The sequence below is a fragment of the Zonotrichia leucophrys genome, unplaced genomic scaffold, assembly GCF_028769735.1.
Source record: "Zonotrichia leucophrys gambelii isolate GWCS_2022_RI unplaced genomic scaffold, RI_Zleu_2.0 Scaffold_584_31506, whole genome shotgun sequence".
Classification (NCBI taxonomy): Eukaryota; Metazoa; Chordata; class Aves; order Passeriformes; family Passerellidae; genus Zonotrichia; species Zonotrichia leucophrys.
In genome coordinates, this window is record NW_026992789.1 from 1 (window position 1) to 20822 (window position 20822).

Sequence of the window (20822 nt, forward strand, 5' to 3'; positions counted from 1 at the left end):
CCCTTTGGCTCAACCTGGAGCATGACCTTGAGGGTGTCCCCACCACTTGGAGGAATCCCCACACCCATCAAGAAAGGAAATGTCAGGAGATGCTGCCATTAAAATTTGGGATGGGGCTTTTCTAGTCTGAGGTGCTGCCCTGTCAGTCAGATGTGCCCAGGCTGGGCCAGCTCAGCAGCTCTGCAGAAGCTCTCAGTGGTGTCACTTGGTTGTTCCCTTCTCTGGAGATTTTTCCAGCTCTGCCACAGTATCAGCTCCCTCTGAGGATGTTGAACTTTGAGATGGAGGAGTCAGGCTGGTTTCAGCTTTATTCACTCCCAAAGCAGTGTGACTCCCCTCCTTCATTTCCCACTGGAGGCTTTGCAAACAGGGCCTTGCTGGAGTTGCTGGAGCCCATTGCAGGCAGAGCCTCCTGCTCCAGCAGGAACTGCCTTTCCTGTGCCATCAGCAGGGCAGGTCCCGCTGCAGGAAAAGCCCCAGGCCAGCCCCAGCACAGGGAAGGGCTCGGGCACAAGGGCAGAGTGCCATGCTGGGAGCTGGGCCAGGGAGAGCCTGAGGCACCAAAGGCACCTTGGCAGCAGCAGCTGCTTGCAGGCCATGGCCAGAAGCCTCCCTTGGCAGCCCGGCCTGGTGGCCACCACTGCAGAGCTGCTGCCTCAGGGCTCATTCCTGGCTGGGCTCTGAAAAGACATTTCTGCTTCAGGAGCCTGACTGGGAATCCATTTGGCCCCAGCACCTTGGGGACAAGATATTAATGACAAAACTCTTCATGGCAGCAGAGCCAAGGCAGGGGCAGAGGAAAGGGCAGAGCCAGGCCCAGGGGACAGGGCTGCCATGGTGATGGCTGTGAGGTCACTGCCCCTGCAGCAGCCTGGCTGCCCTCAGCAGACATTCTGGCCAGAAGCCTTGTGAGGGCACGCAGCACATCAGAGAACCCACACTACAGGAATTCTGTCACTGGGGATGAGAGGGTTTCAATGGGCAAGGCTACACAAATCTCCTGCTCTTGGACAATTCCAGGGCTGGGGAATCCACTTCTCTGGAAAAACAGCTGCAGTTTCCTGCCACTTTTATAATTGTAAAATATTTCCTCTTTCTAACAAATGTTAATTTGTCCCCATTCAGTTTAAAGATACTGACCTGTTTTCTATCACTGTAGGATTTAGTTGAAAATAACTTCGAATGCTATTTTTCCCTTTTCACAGACCTTGGATAGGACTCAAAAATCTCCCAGAATGGGGTTTGGAGGCCTCATCACAAAATCAGCAGGGAGAGTCTGCGGCCTCTGTGGTCAGTGGAGTAGATACTGAGGACTGAAAGGGAATAGCCTGGGAGGGATTGAATGGTGATGTCAGGCTGGAGCTTTTCTTCCTGGAGGATATGAGCATGAGGAGGAAATAATGGCACCACGGGCAGCTGGAGAGGCCCACACTCAACACCAGCAGAAAGGAATTTCCCTGGCAGGGCAGGACTGTGGTGGAGCACGTCCCCAGCAGGAGCCTGGAGCAGCCCAAGGCTCTGTGTGGGCAGGCAGAGGCAGGCAGGAGGCAGAGCTGTCAGCAAAGGAAGGGCCCAGCCAGGTGGGGCAGCCGGGGGATGCCGACAGCCTGCAGGGACAGAGGCGCAGGTTTGCTCAGCACCAGAGACACCTTTCCCTCGCTTGTCCCCACCTGTCATCACTGCCACCAGTGTTCTGCTCTACCTGGAACCTGCAGACACTTTCTCGGTCCTGTCCTTCAATGGGACCCTTCAAGAAAACTTCTGTGTTTCAATTTATTTTTGAGTTTTTGAGAAGTTTTTGAGCACACTGTGAGGCACTGAGTCTGATGCAAAGAGCACCAAAGCCCCAGAGGCTCATTAAAGTCCCTGTGCTGTGTCTGTGCTGCTGAGCTGGGCCGGGCTCCTGGCCCAGAGGCAGCTCCTGGCAAGGGCAGCGCTGCAGAGAGACAGCTCTGGCCAGGAGCAGCTCCTGTGCACAGCCCAGCAGGGCTGGGGCACTGCCAGGGCCCCTCAGGGACACCAGCAGGGCACAGACAGAGCTCACAGGGGCTCAGCACTGGCAGGGACTGTGGGATGGCCCCCTAGGACAGAGGGGGCTGTGTCACAGCAGCACCTCTGTGGCTGTGTCACAGAGCCACAGAGCAGCTGGGATGTCAGCCAGGGGCTGTGTGACAGCACAGAGTGGGCTGTGTGAGGTCACAGATTGGGCTGTGACATCACAGAGTTTGTTGTGTGAGGTCACTGAGCAGCTACAGTGTCATAGATGGAACTGTGTGACATCACAGAACAGGCTGTGAGATCATGGCATGGCTGCATGACATCATAGAGCTGGCAGTGAGGTCAAAGTATGTGCTGTGACCTTACAGAGTGTCAGTATGACATCACAGAGAGGGTTTTGTGACATCACTGAGGGGGGTTGTTACATCACAGAGCTGGCTGTGACATCATAGAGTAGGGTTTGAGGCCATAGAGCAGATCCTGCCATCATAGAAGGTGGCTCTGTGACATCAGGGAGTGGGCTGTGGCAACACTGGGTGGCTGTGTAACATCATAGAGCAGGCTGTGACATCACAGTAGAGATTGTGAAATCATAGAGTGACTTTCAGACATCACAGTGACTTCTGCGACATCACAGAGCAGCTGTATCACATCATGGCGTGGCGTCTCAGAGTTGGCTCTGGGACATCACAGGGGGAGGCGGACATCACAGGGGCTGTGTGACATAACAGGGGAAGTGTGGCATCACAGGGGCTGTGTGACATCAGAGGATGTCTGTGTGACATCACAGGGGCTGTGTGAGGTCACTGGGGAGGTCACTCTGCCCCGGCCCCCCTCACAGCTCCCCCCAGAGCAGTCCAACCCTGCTCGTGCACAGCGGGGTCCCCTGTCCCCCTGGGTCCCCCCGCCCCCGGCCCCGCAGCCTCCCCCAGAGGATGTTCCACGAGATCGACCCCAGAGCCTGACACGGGGACAGGGGGCCGGGGCCCTGGGGGTGGCACAGGGGGACAGGGACCCCCGGCAGCGTCCCCGTGTCCCCCAGGGCCAGAGCCTGGGCCAGGGCTCCTTCACCGTGCTACCAACGAGGCCTTGAGAATGCTGAAAAAATCCCCAGTAAGGGAGCAGCAAAAACCAGATTGAATATTAAGGGACAGCAGCACAAAGTTCCTTGGCAAGAGTCACTCTGCTCCTGACTGGACACTTCAGGCACACCAGGGAAACAAAGCAACAACAAAACCAAACAGAATCCAAACAATCAAACCAGAAATTTACTGAGAACCGGGGCTTTCATTTCTAAGGAAAAGAACTGTCCTTCTTATCTAGGTGCCCATGGCCAGAATTGGGATTTCACCTCCAGTATTCCCTATTGTGACAGAGTGGAGGAGTTTCTTGGCTCAAGACATTTCATATGTGGGGAGTGTTGCAGTGTGTTGCAATTCCTGTTTTAAACTTCCCAGCCCCTTTCCAGGTGTGGCAATATCTCTCTTCCCCTTCCCCTTCCCCCTTGCCCCCTGCTGGGCTGTCAATCAATCTTAACATTCCAGCAAGGCCATCGTGTGGTTGGTCAGCTTCAAAAGATGCCCCTGTGCCCAGTGGTCATTGGTCTGTCTGGGTGTCATCGTTCCCTGAGACCCTGCCCCTCCCACCTGGTTGGTGGCTCACCTGTCCCTTCCCTCCCCCTCCCCCCGGAGCTTAAAAAGTCACTCAGGCCATGCGTTCGGGATTCTGTTGGAGCTGTTACCTAAGATTCAGACGTCTGTAACCATGGAATAAACTCTTGATATTAACCCTCTGGCAGAATCTGTCTCCTTTTCCTCCTCACCTTAGCCTGAAACCTTCCCACCTGAGGCAAACTGAGTTTCTACAAGCCTGGATTTGTTTCGGTGCTCAGCTGCACCATCCAGCCAGCCAAAAGTGTCTCTGAGGTGAAACACCACAGTTGCCTCATTTGGCCCAGGAGCAGGGGTCAGACGAGTCCAGGCACAACCTACCTGGTAATATTGGGATCTTATTCCAATAGGGGAGGAAGGGGCAGGTCCAGCCCTCCCCTGCCCTGGAACCCCAATCCCCCCAGAGCCTCTATGCCAGCCCAGCAGTGGCTGCCAGTCCCTGGCACAGCACAGGCAATGCTCCACAGCCACCTCTGCAGCCCCAGCCCAGCTCCTGAGGGACCAAATGACCCACAGTCCCAGCTGGGGGAAGGGCCCAGGGAGACCAAGGGGTATTGAAGGCTGACCACAAGGCAAGCACACATCTTGGCCCTACCTGCTCTTGGAATTTCCATCTAAACACTACTGGAATCCAGGAGTTGGTACCTTGTTTATGCTCCTCTGTATCCTTTCTGCCTCTCTCTCTTTCTGTCCTTTTCTTCTATTGCACTCCTTTAGCAAATTTGAGTAATGTAAAGTTCCAATAGCTTAGAGTTTGTGAAGCTGAATGGGCCAAGTCAGTGCTTTAAGAAGTGTTCTGTGTTGATTGAATGTCATATTAAATCTTTTGCCAAAAATTCTCTGATTTTCTAAAGTTACCAGTAAAGACTGTTTGGTTGTTTTGAGCTCCTGAGGATCTCTTGTTGGTGTTTCTCCAGGAAGTCCATATCAGAATACAGAAAGAATTGTAATTCCTTTTAAATATTTCCTTGACAGAGTTTTGTACTGGATGGAAGTCAGGGCCTGTCTGTCCTGCTTGGCCCAGCCCAGGCAGGGCTTTCCCAGCCCCATTCCACACTCCATTTCCCAGCTGGAGCCGCTGCTGCCTCTGAGTTGTGCTGCCCCAGCCCCAGGGACGCTCTCCTTGTCTGCCCATTCCCCCACGGTCTCTGGGCAGGGATGGCCTCAGTGGGGGCTGCTGACATCCTCAGCACCTTGGAGGCTGCTGCTGAATTTTCCTGCTCCAGAGGCTTGTTCAGCCTTCAGCTCTTCAGTGCAGGAATTCAGTGTCCCAGGGCTCATTAACATTCAGAACAGCTAAACAAGCTAAGCTTCTGGGAATAATTTGATTTAAGTGTTCAAATCAAATGTGTGGTTAATTAGTCAGATTTCAGAAGCCAATTCAATGTGAACACCCTGAATTTAAAAAACAGCAAGAAAATATTTTTTAGGTCCTGTAATTTTTTTTTACTAGTAATTCATTGAAATGTGCAATCTCCAATTGACATTGAATCCAAGTACCTCCTCATGCAGTTTGACTGGGTATGAAAATCAAGACCTTTCATGGCTGACAATCAATCAGACTCTGTCCCTACCCCCACCCCACCATTTTCCCCATCCAAGGCTGGCACTCAGAGCAGCCTTGTGCAAATCTGAACTCCCTCCAGCCCACACTGGACCTAGCCAACAGACCACAGTTGAACAGGATATAACTTAATAAAACTTACACCATTAAAATAACAATCACAAAATTACAACCTCTTTTCTGAGCTATGTGCAATGTCCCAGCATGTCTGATGAGTCCACTGTTCACAACTGATTTGCATACTAAAATTAATTTTTGACTAATGTGGTTCTGCGATAGATATAAACACAATTAAGTTCTTGTATCAGGATTCTTGTCCTGGACTGAGGACAGAACAGCTCAAACAATTCCTGATTTGCAAATCTATCAGTGGTGGATGCAGAAGGAAGGTCAGGCTGCTCTTGGTGTTGAGGAAATGCTGAAAGCAGCCTGACTCATTTAATCTGCTCATGCCCTGGCTGATCTCCCCTCTTTCCCCTTCCACCCATTGGCTTTTGTCTCCCCCCAGCCCCCTATGAAGAGCCTGGCTCTGTGTTCTCCATCCCCTCCTGGCTGGCACTGCCAGGCTGGCATGAGGAGCCCCTCAGCCTTCCCTGCTCCAGGCTGGACCAGCCCAGCTCCCTCAGCCTCTGCTCACAGCCCAAGGGCTCCAGCCTCACCTTGGGGCCCTTCCCAGACCCTGCTCCAGCTGCCAGACATCTTTCCTGCCCTGGGCAACCCAACCCAGGCCACAGTGACCTGGATAATCCCAGTCCTTGCTGTCCTGGTCACACAGCCCTGGCCCCTTGTCCCCTGTCAGGCTCTGGGGTGGATCCTGTGGAACATCCTTTGGTGGAGGCTGTGGCTCCAGGTGGGCTGGGGGGATCCCGGGGGACAGGGACCCTGCTGGGCATGGACAGCATTGGAGTTGTTGGGAGAAACTGTGAGGGGGAGCTGGGGCAGAGTGACCAACCCAGTGACCTGACACAGCCCTGCTGGGATGTCACACAGCCCCTCTGGGATGTCACAGCTGCTCAGTGATGTCACAGCCCATTCTCCAATGTCACACAGCTGGTCTATGATGTCACAGCCAACTCTGTGATGCCATGTCTGCTCTGTGATATCAGACCTCTGCCCTGTGATGTCACAGCTGGCTCTGTTATGTCACAGAGGCAGTGTATGATGTCATAGCTCTCAATGACCTCACATAACCCACTCTGTGATGTCACAACCCACTCTGTGACCACATGGTACCAGATGATAATTTGTCTCCACCAGGTGAGGTGACACCTGGAGCTTGTTCTCCAAAATTCCAGGCCTGTGGAAACCACACAGTGCCCATTGTGTGAGAAGGGGAACTGGAAGTTCAGCAGCCTCAGTGTCCTGCCAGCTCAGCCAGGGCCACTGGAACATTGGGGTCCACGACCACCAGGGACCACCAGAGAGACCCTAGGACATGGGTGAAGGGGAGGGGAAATATGTTAATGATATTCAATAAACGATTGTCACATGTGTGTTTAGTCCAGGACAATCAATGAATATGTATGCAAAATACAGAAAATAAAGAGAAACTCTCCTGTACTCAGCATGCACAGCTTTGGGAGGAGCTCTCCCCCATGCATCCAGCTGAATAAAGAATGCTGCTTCTTAATGCTACACTGGGGTTAAGGAGTTTTCTCTTTTACTGAATTTTTGATAGCACTCCCACTGCCAAGGAAAGCTCTGTCTGCTGCTGTTCACAAACAGAGAAGGGCTGGTGGCAGATGTGGGGCTCAGAGGCTGCCTGGGGCACAGTGACCATGAAATAATCAAGTTTTCAATATTCTGTGAAAGAAGGAGGGACAGCAACAAAACTTCTACATTGGAATTAGGAAGGGCAAACTTTGGCCTGTTTAGGAGGCAGATTTGGGGAATACCAAATCAGGTACTGATTTTTTTAAGGGAAACAGCCCTTAAAAACAAATGGTGCCCAGGAAGGATGGACACATTTCAAGAAAGTAATGTTAAGCGGGAAGCATCAACATTGGATAGAAGGTCAGGCAACTTAGGAAGTGTTTAAGGATGTTGTTAGGTCATGCAGAATGAAAAGCTGAGATGTGAAAGCTCAATTAGAACTTAACCTGGCCACTTCTGTGAAAAATAATAGGAAATGTTTCTATAAATAAACTAATAGCAAAACATGGGATAAGGCGAACCTCTACTCTTTATTGGATGCAGTGGAGAATATAGTAACCAAAGATAAGGAAAAGGCTGAGCTACTTAACACCTTGTTTGTCTCAATTTTCAATATTAGGAGAGGATATCCTCAGGACAAGTGGTCTCCTGAGCTGGTAGATGGGCACAGGGAGCAGAATAGTCCCTGGAATCCAGGAGGAAGCAGTGGGTGACCAGCTGAGCTACTCAAATGCTGACAGGTGTGTGGGATTGGATGGGATCCATCCTAGGGCAATGAGGGAGCTGTAGATGAGCTCCCCAGGCTGCTCTCCATCATTTACCATCAGTGCTGGCTCAGCAGGGAGCTCCCAGAGGACTGGAGGTGCCAGTGTGAGCCCATCCCCAAGAAGGGCTGGAAGGAGGATCTGGGGAACTCCAGGCCTGTCAGCCTGACCTGGGTGCCCAGCAAGGTTATGGAACAGATCACCTTGAGTGCCATCACAGGGCGCCCACAGGATGGCCGAGGGGTCAGAGCCAGCCTGCGTGGATTTAGGAGTGGCAGGTCCTGCCTGATCAACCTGGTCTCCTTTTATGACCTGGTGACCCGCCTGTGGATGCAGGAAAGGCTGTGGATGTTTTGTACCTGGAATTCAGCAAAGCCTTTGACACTGTCTCTGAAAGCATTCCCTGGAAAAGCTGCAGCCCACAGCTTGGGCAGGTTCCCTCCTCACTGGGAGATTTAAGAGCTGGCTGGAGGCTGGGCCCAGAGAGTGGTGGGGATGGTGCTGCACCCAGCTGGTGTCCAGGCACTGGTGGTTTCCCCAGGGATCTGTGTTGGGCCCAGTCTTGTTTAATATCTTCACTGATGATCTGGGTGAGGGGATTGAGTCCACCATTCACAAATTGCAGATGGCACCAAGCTGGGTGTGAGTGTGGATCTGCTGGAGGGCAGGACAAGAAGACACAGCCTTAAGCTGCACCAGGGGAGGTTCAGGCTGGACAATAGGAAGAAGTTCTTCACAGAAAGGGTGAGTGAGAATTGGAATGGGCTGGCCAGGGAGAGGTGGCAGAGTCACTGTCCCTCTCCAGTGGCACTTAGCACCATGGTCTGGGTGACAAGGCTGTATTAGGGCATTGGTTGGACTTGATGATCCTAAAGGTCTTTTCCAGCCTATTTGATTCTGTCACTCTGTGATGATTGGGACACTCCGGGGCCATTGTGACACTGCAAGGCCTCATGGAACTAAGAGGACCATGGTGACACTGTGCAGCCCCATAGAACCAGGGGTCCACTGCTGTGCTCTGGGGCCAAATGGAACGAGGCAATGCACCGTGACACTCTGGGTCCTTGTGGAACCACAGAGGCCATTGTGACACTGCAGGGCCTTGTGTAACCAAGGGGTTTCACCATTTTGACACTGCAAAACCAAGGAGACCATTGGGAGACTCCAGGGCCCAGTGGAACCAAGGGGCCATTCTGACACTGCGGGGCCTCATGAAACCGAGGGGACATTGTGACACTGCAGGATCCTGTGTAACCAAGGGGCCACTGTGACACAAGGGGGCCTCAGGGGATCTGGAAGAACGTTGTGACACTGTGTGGCCTTGTGGAAACAAGGAGTCCATTGTGACACTGAGGGGACTTGTGGAACTACAGAGACCATGGTGACAGTGTGGGACCTCATGTACCCATGGGGTCATTGTGACACTCTGGGGCCTCATGGAACCAAGGGGCCTCTGTGAAACTGCAGCACCAACAAGAACATGTGAAGCTCCATGGAACCAAGGAGTCCACTGTCACATTTTGGGGTCCCACGGAACCAAGGAGACCATTGTTGCTCTGCATGGTCTCATGGACCCAAGGAGAACAGTGTGACAGTGCAGGGCCTTGTGTAACCAAGAGGCCATTGTGACACTGAGGGGCCCCCTGGAACCTAGGACATCTTTGCAGATGACACCAAGCTGGATGTGAGTGTTGATCTGTGGGAGCATAGAAGGGCTTTGCAGAGAGACCTGGACAGGCTGGATTGAGGGGCTGAATCCAGCAATTTCAGGTTTAAAAAATCTAAGTACCAGGCCCTGCAATTTGGCCTCAGTGCTATAGGCTGGGGATGGAGTGGCTGAACAGCAGCCAGGCAGAAAGGGACCTGCAGGGACTGATGGACAGCAGGCTGGACATGAGCCATCAGTGTGACCAGGTGGCCAAGAAGGCCAGTGGCTCCTGGCCTGGCTCAGGAATGGTGTGGCCAGCAGGAGCAGGGCTGAGGTGCCAGCACTGATCTGCCCCCAGCTCTGCACACAGACATTGCTGCTGCAGCTCCAGAGAAGACAACAAAAGGGCATCTCTGCAGAAAACTTTGCTGGGACATCCTTTACTTCCTTTAAATACACCAAGAGTGCAGTCCCCCATTGACACAGTCTGTGGCCACAGGGAAGGTGGAGAGAAACAAAATGAGAAATGGCACAAACAATGATGTTTCTTTGTGGACAGAATGGAAAAACTAAAACAAAGGAAAGAAATCTCCAAAATGAAACCAACAAGAAGTATCAAAAACTAGTTTTATTACAAGTGATTTGAAGAAATTGACCAGCAGTTTAATGTTCCTGAAAGTACCCAGTCATCAGTCTCCTCACAGCAGCCTTGAGCTCTGGGTTCCTCAGGCTGTAGATGAGGGGGTTCAGGGCTGGAGGCACCACTGAATACAGAACTGACACAGCCAGATCCAGGGATGGGGAGGAGAGAGAGGGAGGCTTCAGGTGAGCAAACATGACAGTGCTGATGAACAGGGAGACCACAGCCAGGTGAGGGAGGCAGGTGGAAAAGGCTTTGTGCCGTCCCTGCTCAGAGGGGATCCTCAGCACGACCCTGAGGATCTGCACATAGGAGAAAACAATGAACACAAAACAGCTAAATAGCAAGCAGACACTAACTGCAATTAGCCCCAGTTCCCTGAGTGAGGAATTTGAGCAGGAGAGCTTGAGGATCTGTGGGATTTCACAGAAGAACTGGCCCAGGGCATTGCCATGGCACAGGGGCAAGGAAAATGTATTGGCTGTGTGCAGCAGTGAATTGAGAAAGGCACTGGCCCAGGCAGCTGCTGCCATGTGGGCACAAGCTCTGCTGCCCAGGAGGGTCCCGTAGTGCAGGGGTTTGCAGATGGACACATAGCGGTCGTAGCACATGATGGTCAGGAGATAAAACTCTGCCACAATAAAGAAGAGAAAGAAAAAGAGCTGTGCAGCACATCCTTTGTAGGAGATGTCCCTGGTGTCCCAGAGGGAATTGTGCATGGCTTTGGGGACAGTGGTGCAGATGCAGCCCAGGTCGCTGAGGGCCAGGTTGAGCAGGCAGAAGAACATGGGCGTGTGCAGGTGGTGGCCGCAGGCTACGGCGCTGATGATGAGGCCATTGCCCAGGAGGGCAGCTAGGGAGATGCCCAGCAAGAGGCAGAAGTGCAGGAGCTGCAGCTGCCGTGTGTCTGCCAATGCCAGCAGGAGGAAGTGCCTGATGGAGCTGCTGTTGGACATTTGTGCTGTCTTTACATGGTGATCTGTAAAAAAAGAAATTATGGGATATCTGGGCTTGGAGAGGACTTCAAATATCCCAGCACAGCCTGGGGGCACTTTCCCCCCACTACCTGCCAAGGGCTGTCCCTGCCAGCAGCTTCTTCCCTGTGCCCAGGGCTGGGCCCTGTCAGTGCTGCCAGAGCCCAGCCCAGTCCTGGGGGCTCAGCTCTGCCCTGCAGACCCCTCCCAGCACAGGCATTGCCCAGGGGCAGCTCTGGCTCTGCAGGCTCTGATGGCAACATCAGAGCAACCCCAAGGAGGCTGGAAAAGCGACAGTGATGCTGCCTCTAAGAGGTCTTGTGGTAATTTCTTTCACTGCCTGGTTTATTCAGATCCGGGAGATTTTGTTTGGTTTTTTTGTAATACCATTCTGAAAAGAGAGGTTAATACATATGTGCGATTTCCCATCCAGGCAACCCACAGCATTACATTAAAAATGCAGGATTTTCCCTCTTATGCAGCTTCTGCTTTGCTGTGCTCCATGTATAAGCTATTTGGACATTTTCTGCAGTAAAATGCCATGCTGGGAGCAGTCCTGAGCAATGCAGCATCCTCACCACAGAAGGAGAACACTTCCAAGCTTACCAGCTCTCACTCCCCGCCCAGATCTTGTTCCCCAGCACTGGGAGCAGCTGCCAGGGCTGGCTGAGAGCTGTCCCTGGCAGCAGCAGAAGTGTCCCTGCCCCAGCACAGCGCCCTGGGCTGCCGGACCCTGCTCTTCAGCACAGCCCTGGGCACCCCTGGCTGCTCTGCACAAGAGACAATCAGAGAATGTACTCACAGGGTCTGTAGGCATTGGGATGTTCCAGCTTGAGGAGATCACTCCAGGAGCTGCAGCTGCATTGTCCTGCAGCCAGAGGTTCCTGTGCCAAGGGCTGGCAGAGATTCTGCCCCAGGCACTTCTCAGCACCTTCCCAGCCCTGACTGATTGAAGCTCTCTGTGCCTCTGTGCTGTGCCCAGGGTGGCTGCAGGCAGTGTCCCAGCCCTGCTGGGCTGGCACTAGAGGTGCTCATCAAGAGAAATGTGCTTTTGAAGCTCTTCTTGGTTACCAGGAGCTGCCTTTGTGCCAGGAGCCCAGCCCAGCTCAGCAGCGCAGACACAGCAGAGGCACTTTAATGAGCCTCTGGGGCTTTGTGCTGAGGCCCTGAACATCAGTCCCTGAGAGGGAGCTGAAGAAACCTCTCCGGAACTCCAAGTCAGAATCCAACTACAAAGTTTTTTGGACTTTTAATGGGTCTCAGTGTGGGACACAACTGAGAAAGTGTCCCCAGGCCCCAGGCAGAGCAGAGAACTGGAGGCACTGATGACAGGTGGGGACAAAGAGAAGCCAAGTCTTGGTGCCCTGGGGCACAGCAGGATCTGTGCCACCAAGGGCTGGGAGGAGATGCCTTGTCCTGAGGCCCTGGGGCCTCCTGGCACAGCCCCAGCCAGGCTGGGCACTGTCAGCCCCTTGTCCTGCCCTCAGCATCCCCCCCTAGCCCACATCCCAGTGGCCTCAAGGATCTGCTGGAAGGAGTCCCTGGGGAGCCTTGCTCAGGAGTGGCCCTGGAGGCTCCTTAATGCTCCCTGCAGGGACTGCAGGTTTGTGAAAGGACTTAAGGTTTGGCTTTTGCCTTGGAATCTCTTGGAGGTTTGTGCAATCATGACTTCCAATTATCTGCTGTAATGAGTCCCTGGAGAGGCTTTGTCAGTACCAACACTCAGTGGGGCTCATTAATGCTTCAGGGTACTTCAGTTATTTTAAGGTACTTGGTGTTTCTCTTTTGATACAGACTCTGTGAGAGGTTTGTGCAATCATGGCCCCAGTTATCTGCTTTAATGAGTCCCTGGAGAGCTTTGTACTAACACTCAGTGGGGCTCATTAATACTTTGAGATACTCAAGGTTTTTAAGGTACTTTATGGATTTAAGGATACTTTTAGGTACTTTAAAGGATTTTCCTTCCCACACTGAGTCTCAGAGAGGTTTTTTTGACATGCTGGCCACCAATTCTCTCCTCCAAAGAGTTCATGAGGAGCCTGTGTTGGATATCTTCCCTCTTTCTCTTTTTCAATGAAGATGAAACTGAAAGAATTTTGTAAGACTTTCTAAAAGCATCCAAACAAACATGGGACAATTAACAATTCAACAACAACCACAAAGACAATTAGCAGTCCCCTTTTAGTTAGACATCATGCAACCCTTTAGTCGTCAGGATTGGAAGAGTTTATTGAACCAGTCTTTGTTTTCCACTTGAAGCTTCTTGAACCCTTCCTTCAGTACCTGAATGCTCTTGTGGATTGACTCGCTGTGGCTGGAGAGGTTCATGCAACACATGCCCTCAGAGTCTACACAGCCATGCCCATGTGCCCAGAGTAAAAACTCTATTGCTGTTCTGCAAGGTGGCCTGTCTGATGGCCTCTATATCTGAGAGCAGGCCACTCAATGTGAGGGAAGTAGCATTGGTTTGCTTACCTAACAGGCATCCAGGATGGTCTAATTGTCCTAAAGCTTTAGCTGCAGCCACCCAAGGTAGTCCAAATTGGGGGTGCTACCATCCCATACCTGGATTAAAGCTTTCAAAGCCATCTCTTTGATATCATTCAATACTTCTCTGGGGATATCTGCTGCTTGATCATCTGGTAGGCTGTGTTGTCCTTCTCCAGCTAGATGGTTGATTGTCAATTCCACCCTTGCCTCATTATTAGCATAGTCTGCTATTAATTGATTTAGTAAACACTTCCATCCCCCTTCCCACAGGGTGTATTCTGTAGGTGATAACAACATGGTCATAATATATTTTAAATCATAGGGGGTTAAGACATGTGCTGTAAACGTGGCCCTCATTAGGTCATTAAAACAAGGTAAGTCCCTCCTATGGTCTTTACCTGCCCTACACAGATCCTTGATTTCCTCATAAACCAATGGCTGATACCTGGGATTCTGCCCCCTTCTTTCATAACGTACGGAGAAAATGAGGAATTTAGAGACTATTTGCCAGTCTCCTTCCTTAATTGCTTCTTTCTGGATCCTTTCCTAGGGATCTTCTGGGGTTGAAGGTTGAGGTTGCTCTGGGGAATCCAAACTGTCTTCTGGGGAGGAAGAATAACTTGGAACAGAAACATTTGGATTAGAAAAAGTGTGACAGCTGGGGTTAATATCCTTGACCATGTGGGTTATATTGTTGCCAGAGGGTAAGGAAGAGGGTGTTGCTATTTTGTCAGATGTTGGGGAGGAAGGGCCTTGATTTAGGATGGCGGACTTCCAGGCTGGTGTTCTGGAGGCATGGCCCAGGGTGAAGATGGAATGATTGACATTAAGCGTGACCCGCAGTTGTGGGGCTGGAGTCTAGAGATTAATTTAGAACAGAAGAGAAGGTTGTGGTAGCAGGAAGTGGAGGAGCCAAGATGGAGAGAGGATGAACTGGCTCCTGAGCCACATTCACACTCCTTCCGTCTTGAGTCTCCAGGGCATGATGCTCCAAGACTACATGGCCATTGCCACCTTGGACCATCGTGGAAGGTCTGAGAAAGGCTGATTTGAGGGGAGGTCCTGAGTTAGGAGTTACTAATCGATTGTGTTTTCGACACACTTCTTGCTGGTGAAGGGTCTCAATAATGGTATGGAAGATGGGAAGCATGTGTGGTGCAGTGGGGTCCCTTTTGATCGAAAGATTGTACATTTTAACTCACACTGAGTCCAAAAATTCAGTGGTATGGATTTCATCAGCAGAGGCATCTGGAAAATTTTTAATGATCCATCTCATGATTGATTTTAATTTGTTCTTTGAAAATATTATATCATGATCAGTGAGAATTAAAGCATCCATATATGCTCCTTTCTACTTTGGACATCTGGCTGCCCATTCTTCTCTTTCTCTGCCTTATGGGGAAGAGCCACTGGGACACTCAAAATCAATAATGGAACGTGGGTGCATATTGTAAAAACACAGTGGCAAAATGGGCAATAAATGTCTTGCATATCCCCAAAACCCACCTGCAGTCCTACGCAGGTGAAACCGTCGTTGTCCCTGCTGATCCTGGGCAAGGTCCCTTGAAGCAACGATTAAACCGCCGGTTCTGGCACAATCCAAAATCCCAGGGAGCTCTGGCCTATCCATCAGCTAATCCCAGCTGATGTGACTGACACAAGGAGCCCTGAATGTCATGGTCCCTCTTCGGGTGCCAAATGTCACAATGAAGGTGGCTGTGACAAACCTTTCTGGTTCCCTGACTTCAGGGTGAGGTTGGCAAAAATGAAAAGGAGCAGGTTCGATGGAGTTGCCCAAAAAGAACTTTAATACCAGGGTGATAAACAATAAACATGGAGAAGTTGAGAACAGTACGAGGGGCAGGATCCAAAGACCTGAGACAAAGGGAAACAACAACATGGACACTTGGGGCTAGAAAACCAGAACAATAACCATATAGAAGAAACAAGTAACCAATTAACCAATAGGGGAGTAGAACTTGGACAACTTAGCATAACAACACAAAGGTTTATGGGGGAACTATCAAGTTCAACCTAAGTTAAACAAATGATTCCTATGACTTGAAATTCAAGCCCAATTCTTTTGGGGTAAAATCTGGCTGACTCTGAGTTACACCTGGCCTAACTCCCACATTGCTGATTTGCACTGGCCCATTGGGATTATGTGGCCCAACAGAGCCACAATGATGTCCTTGGTTCCACAAGGCTCCATAGTGTCACAATGGTGCCTTGGATCCATGGTGCTCTACAGTGCCATAATGGTCCCTTCATTTCACAAGGCTCCCAATGTCACATTGATCCCCATAGGAAGGAAACCACGGAGCCCCTATGTTTCAGGAGCTGATGAACGGCAGTCACCAGAGGCCAAGGAAAGCCTGACCTGTCAGTCCTGGCAGGTTTGCTTGGAGCAACTCTTGGATATTTGAAATTATGAATGTGGAGTCCTAATTTCAGACATTTGTGCCTGGAGAAGATGGATGTTTTTCTTCCATAAAAATAAAAGCAGAGAGCCCTTTCCAGTGTTTTGAAAATGGGTGAGTGCTGCCCCTCAGGAGTCAAAGACCAGGCAGACCTGTCTGCCCTGGCAACTTCTGTGTGGCAGTAATCCTTGGATACACAGAAATTTGGAGGTGGAATTCTAATTTTGGCCATGGATGCCTAGAAAAAAATGTACAGTTTTTTTCCCTAAAAAGAAAATCCCAGAGCCCCAGTGTTTCAGGGACAGATGGGAGCAGCCTTCCACATTCCAAAGTCAGCCAGACCTATCAGGTGACCCCTGGGAGGCCAAGGCAGCCACACCTATTTCATGTTGCCTTGCTTCCGCAGGGCCCTGCCGTGTCAAATGGCTCCTTGCTTCCATGAGGGCTTGCAGTACCACAATGGTTCTCTGCTTCCATGATGCCCTGAGGTGTCATAATGGCCCCTTGGTTACACAAGTCCTTAAGGATCTAAATAGTCTCCATGGTTCCACAAGGCCCCATGTGTCATAATGATCAATTAGTTCCATGAAGATCCTCTGTGTCACCATTGCCCCCTGGTTCCATTGGCTCCAGTGGTGCTACAATGACCCCCTTGGTTCCAAAAGTTCCCATAGTGTCACAATAGCCCCTTCCTTCCATGAGGCCCTGCAGGGTCACAATGTTCTTTAATCGAGAGATTCTTTTTTTATTTCTCCAGTTCAGAGAAGAGCTGATAGAAGCCTTCCGCAGGTGATCTTGATGCTGAATGTCTCCTTAGGAGGTCTGGGCATGGAGAAGGATGAGCCCCTTAAGGGCTGACCCTGTTTGGACCAGCTGCTTCTCACCCCCATTCTCACCATGTCTGACATGGCCCACCTGGCACTGACATCTCTGTGCCCTGCACCAGAACCTTGTCCCTGAGCTCAGCAGCTCCATGTCCCAGCCCGTTGCACCGTGTCCCACCTACTCTCCTCAGGGCTCTGCCTGCACACAGGCTCAGGAGAAGTTTTCCTTTTGGGAAGGTGTCCTGGGATGACGTTATGATGCTTGTATCCCCATCCATATGTTCTGTGCCTTTAAGACCGGCTTTGAAGAGTGGAAGTTTTGTTTGGGTTTCTCTTATCAGGGACACAGAGACAGGCAGTACATAGGGCTGTTTTCACTTCTTGCTTTCAGCTTGCTGCTTTGCTTGCTCTCTTTTCTGCTCTCACTTCTGCTCTGCTTTGGCCTCTGCTTATTAGCTAGTTCTAGCTAAACAGTCCACATTCCTTCCTGGACTGTTTCTCCTCTCCTGTTTCTGTGACCATCTCGAACCTGCTCCAAACTGGGACCTGGGAACACCAAAGGTTTGGCTGCAGCAGCTGCCCCAGCGCTGGAGGGACTGAGAACAGAGCAACTATCCCCAAAAGAGACTTCCTGATTTTGTCATCTTTCTTAGAGTGGTGTCACCTGGTATTGTTCATTTTGTGTGCTGGGGGGTGCTGTGCCAGTCAAATAAACAGGTTCTTTCCACCTCTCTCCGAGGAATTCTTCCCAAACCAGTTGGGGGGGAGGGGCCGCGTGGGTTTGCGTTGTGGAGGGGCCCTCCTTTGCAGATTCTTTAACAAATTTGCCCTAAACCAGGACAAAATATTGGCGCCCAACCTGGGGGCTCGAGAGAGTGGAAAAACCCTGTTTTGACTGCATTTTAGTTGCTATTACTCTGTGTTTGTTTAAATCAGCTAATAGCCATGTTTTTTGAATTCATATTACCTATTGGGATGAAGGTTTGCATGCATTTCTAGTCCCTAGGGGTTTTTTTTAGATTTTAATACCTCAATGGTCCCTAAGTTTTTTTTCTTACCCAGAAATAGCTTTAGTATTGTCCCTAATACATAGTTTTTACATCAGAGGGGCAGTGACCAGAATAGCTATCCTGCTGTGCTTGGTGGCAATGATGTGCAAGAAGTTTATAAACATGCTAGGGTCTGCGCCAGGTATGAATGGTTCATGGCTATGGTTATGCAGGAGGAGCAGAAGGGAATGATGTTTTTCAGCCTCTGCTTTCCTCCTTCTCCTATGAATCAGTTGCATCACTAGTGAAGGATGTTCAGTTTCCCCTCAATGTTAAAGAAACCATCTTCCTGGTATTCAATCTGGTAACCTTCGTCTATACAGCCTGCTGCTTCTCTAGAATGAGGGCTGAGATTTCTAGACAGGCTGATGAGACCCCTGACTCAGGAGTAGACCCCGGTGTGGAAAATCCTAAGTGGTGTGGGAGATGGGAGGATATGGGCCAAATCCTGAAGGAATTCTCTGACCCTATAGTGTGGGATTTTCCCCATGAACAAATTCAGAACCCAGCTGAGGTGGGCAAATGTCTGAAAGAGAAGTACCAGGATGAGCCTAAGGAGAGGAAGGTCATTGCAGTAAGCTGGGCCCTGGCATATGCTTGTTGCACACTGCTAGATAGTGTCGGGCAGCAGACAGAGGCAGGGGGGCAGGGAGATAAATCAGCAACTGTCCCGGTGGCTCAGGCTGCAGCTAACACTCCAGGCTCAAAGCCAGCAGCTAAACCCATGGCTGTTGCTACCAGCACTAGAAGTGGGAAATGCACAGACAAGACCAATCGACCAGTGGATGATGATGATAATGATGATGAAGGAGAAGGAACATCAGTGCCTCCTAACATAAAAGCAAGAGTCAAAGCAGCAGGTGCAAGATCAGATGCAAATATTGAGTCTTATTCCCTGTAGGACCTTCGTGGCTTACAGAAGGATTACACACGACGACCTGATGAATCCATAATTAGTTGGCTGGTCCGTCTCTGGGACGCTGCAGGCAAGGCTACAATTCTGGACGGCACTGAAGCCAGGCATTTGGGATCCCTGTCACAGGATCTTGTCATTGACTAAGGAATGATGAGGGGGGCTGTTGGGAATTTAGCTGCTAGAGAATGGAAAAGTACAAAACCGTGGCTAATTCCAAGTCCTGCACCTGTGTTGATAGCATGTCCTTGAGGCCTAGCTGTAGTATAATAACAAACAGTGAAAGAGACATGAGAAAAGAGAGTGTAACCCCTAAGGAATGAGGAAGAGTTTATGGTATAGTTTAACCAATAGATTGCTTAGCTTACAGAATATTCATAAGCTTATTATTTGGTGTATAAGTGTTTGATACTTTCTTCAATAAACTGGACCAGAAGGACTTGAGGGACCGGGATCAGACCGGACCTGAGGGCCTGTGATGAACCATATGGTGTCCTGGTCCCCTTCCTTCGACAGGGGGCTAATCCACACAGCCTCTGGGCACAGGTCTTGGACAGTGTTGCACGAAGATATCTGTGCGCAGATGATCTCTATATGCAACAAACTTAGTGAAAGACCATAGAGAAAGGGATCCAATGCCTGAGAGAAATGGCAGTGGCAGAGATTATCTTCTCAGATGATGTAACAACTAGGAACCCAGACTTAGTACCATGCACGTCTGTGATGTGGCGAAAACTTGTACGACTTGGGCCACATGAATATGCTTCTGCCTTAGCCATCATGAAGAGGGATGAGAGGGGTGAGACTGTGCTTGACATGGCAAGGAAGCTCCGAGCATATGCAGGTGCTGTACATGGCCCGACACATGCCAGAATCGCAGTGGTAGAAACACGTCTGCAGAACTTAAAGGGTAAGATAGAGAACCATAAGAAGCTTAGAGAGGAGATTAAAGAAGACCTTCTCCAAATTTCAGCAGTACAGATCCGAGGTTCTGGTATCCAAGGCAGACGTTTCCCAGATGGTGAGAGAAGATACACCCCACCCCACGAGCTGAGCTGTGGTTTTACCTGTGTGATTGTGGGGAAAACATGAGAAGTTGGGATAGGAAACCTACTGCTGTTCTGGCACGACGGGTGCGTGAACTGAAGGAAGCCACCAGGAGGAAAGCAGCTCCAGCTGCCCGTAGCCGAACGGCCAGGTATGATGATGATGACATGTCTGATCCCCTCGAAGGAACATCCAAAACATACACCCTGGGAAAGAATGATAACCAGGCTTAGAGGGGCCCTGCCTCTAGCCAGGTAGAGGCCAGGGAAAATCGTGTCTTCTGGTCTGTGTGGATTCGTTGGCCTGGCACATCGGAACCATAAGAGTACAAAGCTTTAGTCGATACTTGTGCGCAATGCACATTAATCCCATCAAGACATGTGGGGACAGAGTCTGTTTCTATTGCTGGTGTGACAGGGGGATCCCAGGATTTCACTTTGGTGGAAGCTGATGTGAGCCTAACAGGAAATGAGTGGAACAAGCATCCTATTGTGACTGGCCCAGAGGCCCCATGTATTTTGGGCATAGACTACCTTCAAAGTGGGTACTTCAAAGACCCAAAAGGACTCAGATGGGCATTTGGAATAGCTGCTGTAGAGACCGAGGGCATCCAGCAATTGAACACCTTGCCTGGGTTGTCTGAGAATCCACCTGCAGTAGGATGCCTGATGGGAAGAGCAACGAGTGCCAATTGCCACTTCCATAGTGCATCGACGGCAGTATGGGACCACTCGAAGATGCTGTGATCCCATCCATAAGATGATCCAAGAGCTGGAGAGCCAAGGGGTGGTCAGCAAGACCCACTCACCTTCAACAGCCCCATTTGGCCTGTGCGAAAATCTGAAGGAGAATGGAGATTGACTGTGGACTGTTGTGCATTGAATGAAGTGACTCCACCACTGAGTGCTGCCGTGCCGGACATATTAGAGCTCCAGTATGAGCTTGAGTCCAAGGCAGTGAAGTGCTTTGCCACTACAGACATTGCCAATGCATTTTTCTCCATTCCTCTGGCAGCAGAATGCAGGCCTCAGTTTGCTTTCACATGGAGGGGAGTGCAGTACACCTGGAACCGACTGCCCCAGGGGTGGAAGCACAGCCCCACCATCTGCCATGGACTGATCCAGACTGCACTAGGAAAGGGTGAGGCTCCAGAACATCTGCAGTATAT

General features: G+C 50.7%; 1 protein-coding gene across 1 annotated transcript; it reads right to left on the reverse strand.

Moving 5' to 3' along the window:
- Positions 1 to 9960: 9960 nt before the first annotated feature.
- LOC135441847 (olfactory receptor 14J1-like) lies at positions 9961 to 10893 on the reverse strand. The gene has a single exon (XM_064701404.1). The coding sequence runs from the start codon at positions 10891 to 10893 to the stop codon at positions 9961 to 9963; it is 933 nt and encodes a 310-aa protein (XP_064557474.1).
- Positions 10894 to 20822: the final 9929 nt, after the last annotated feature.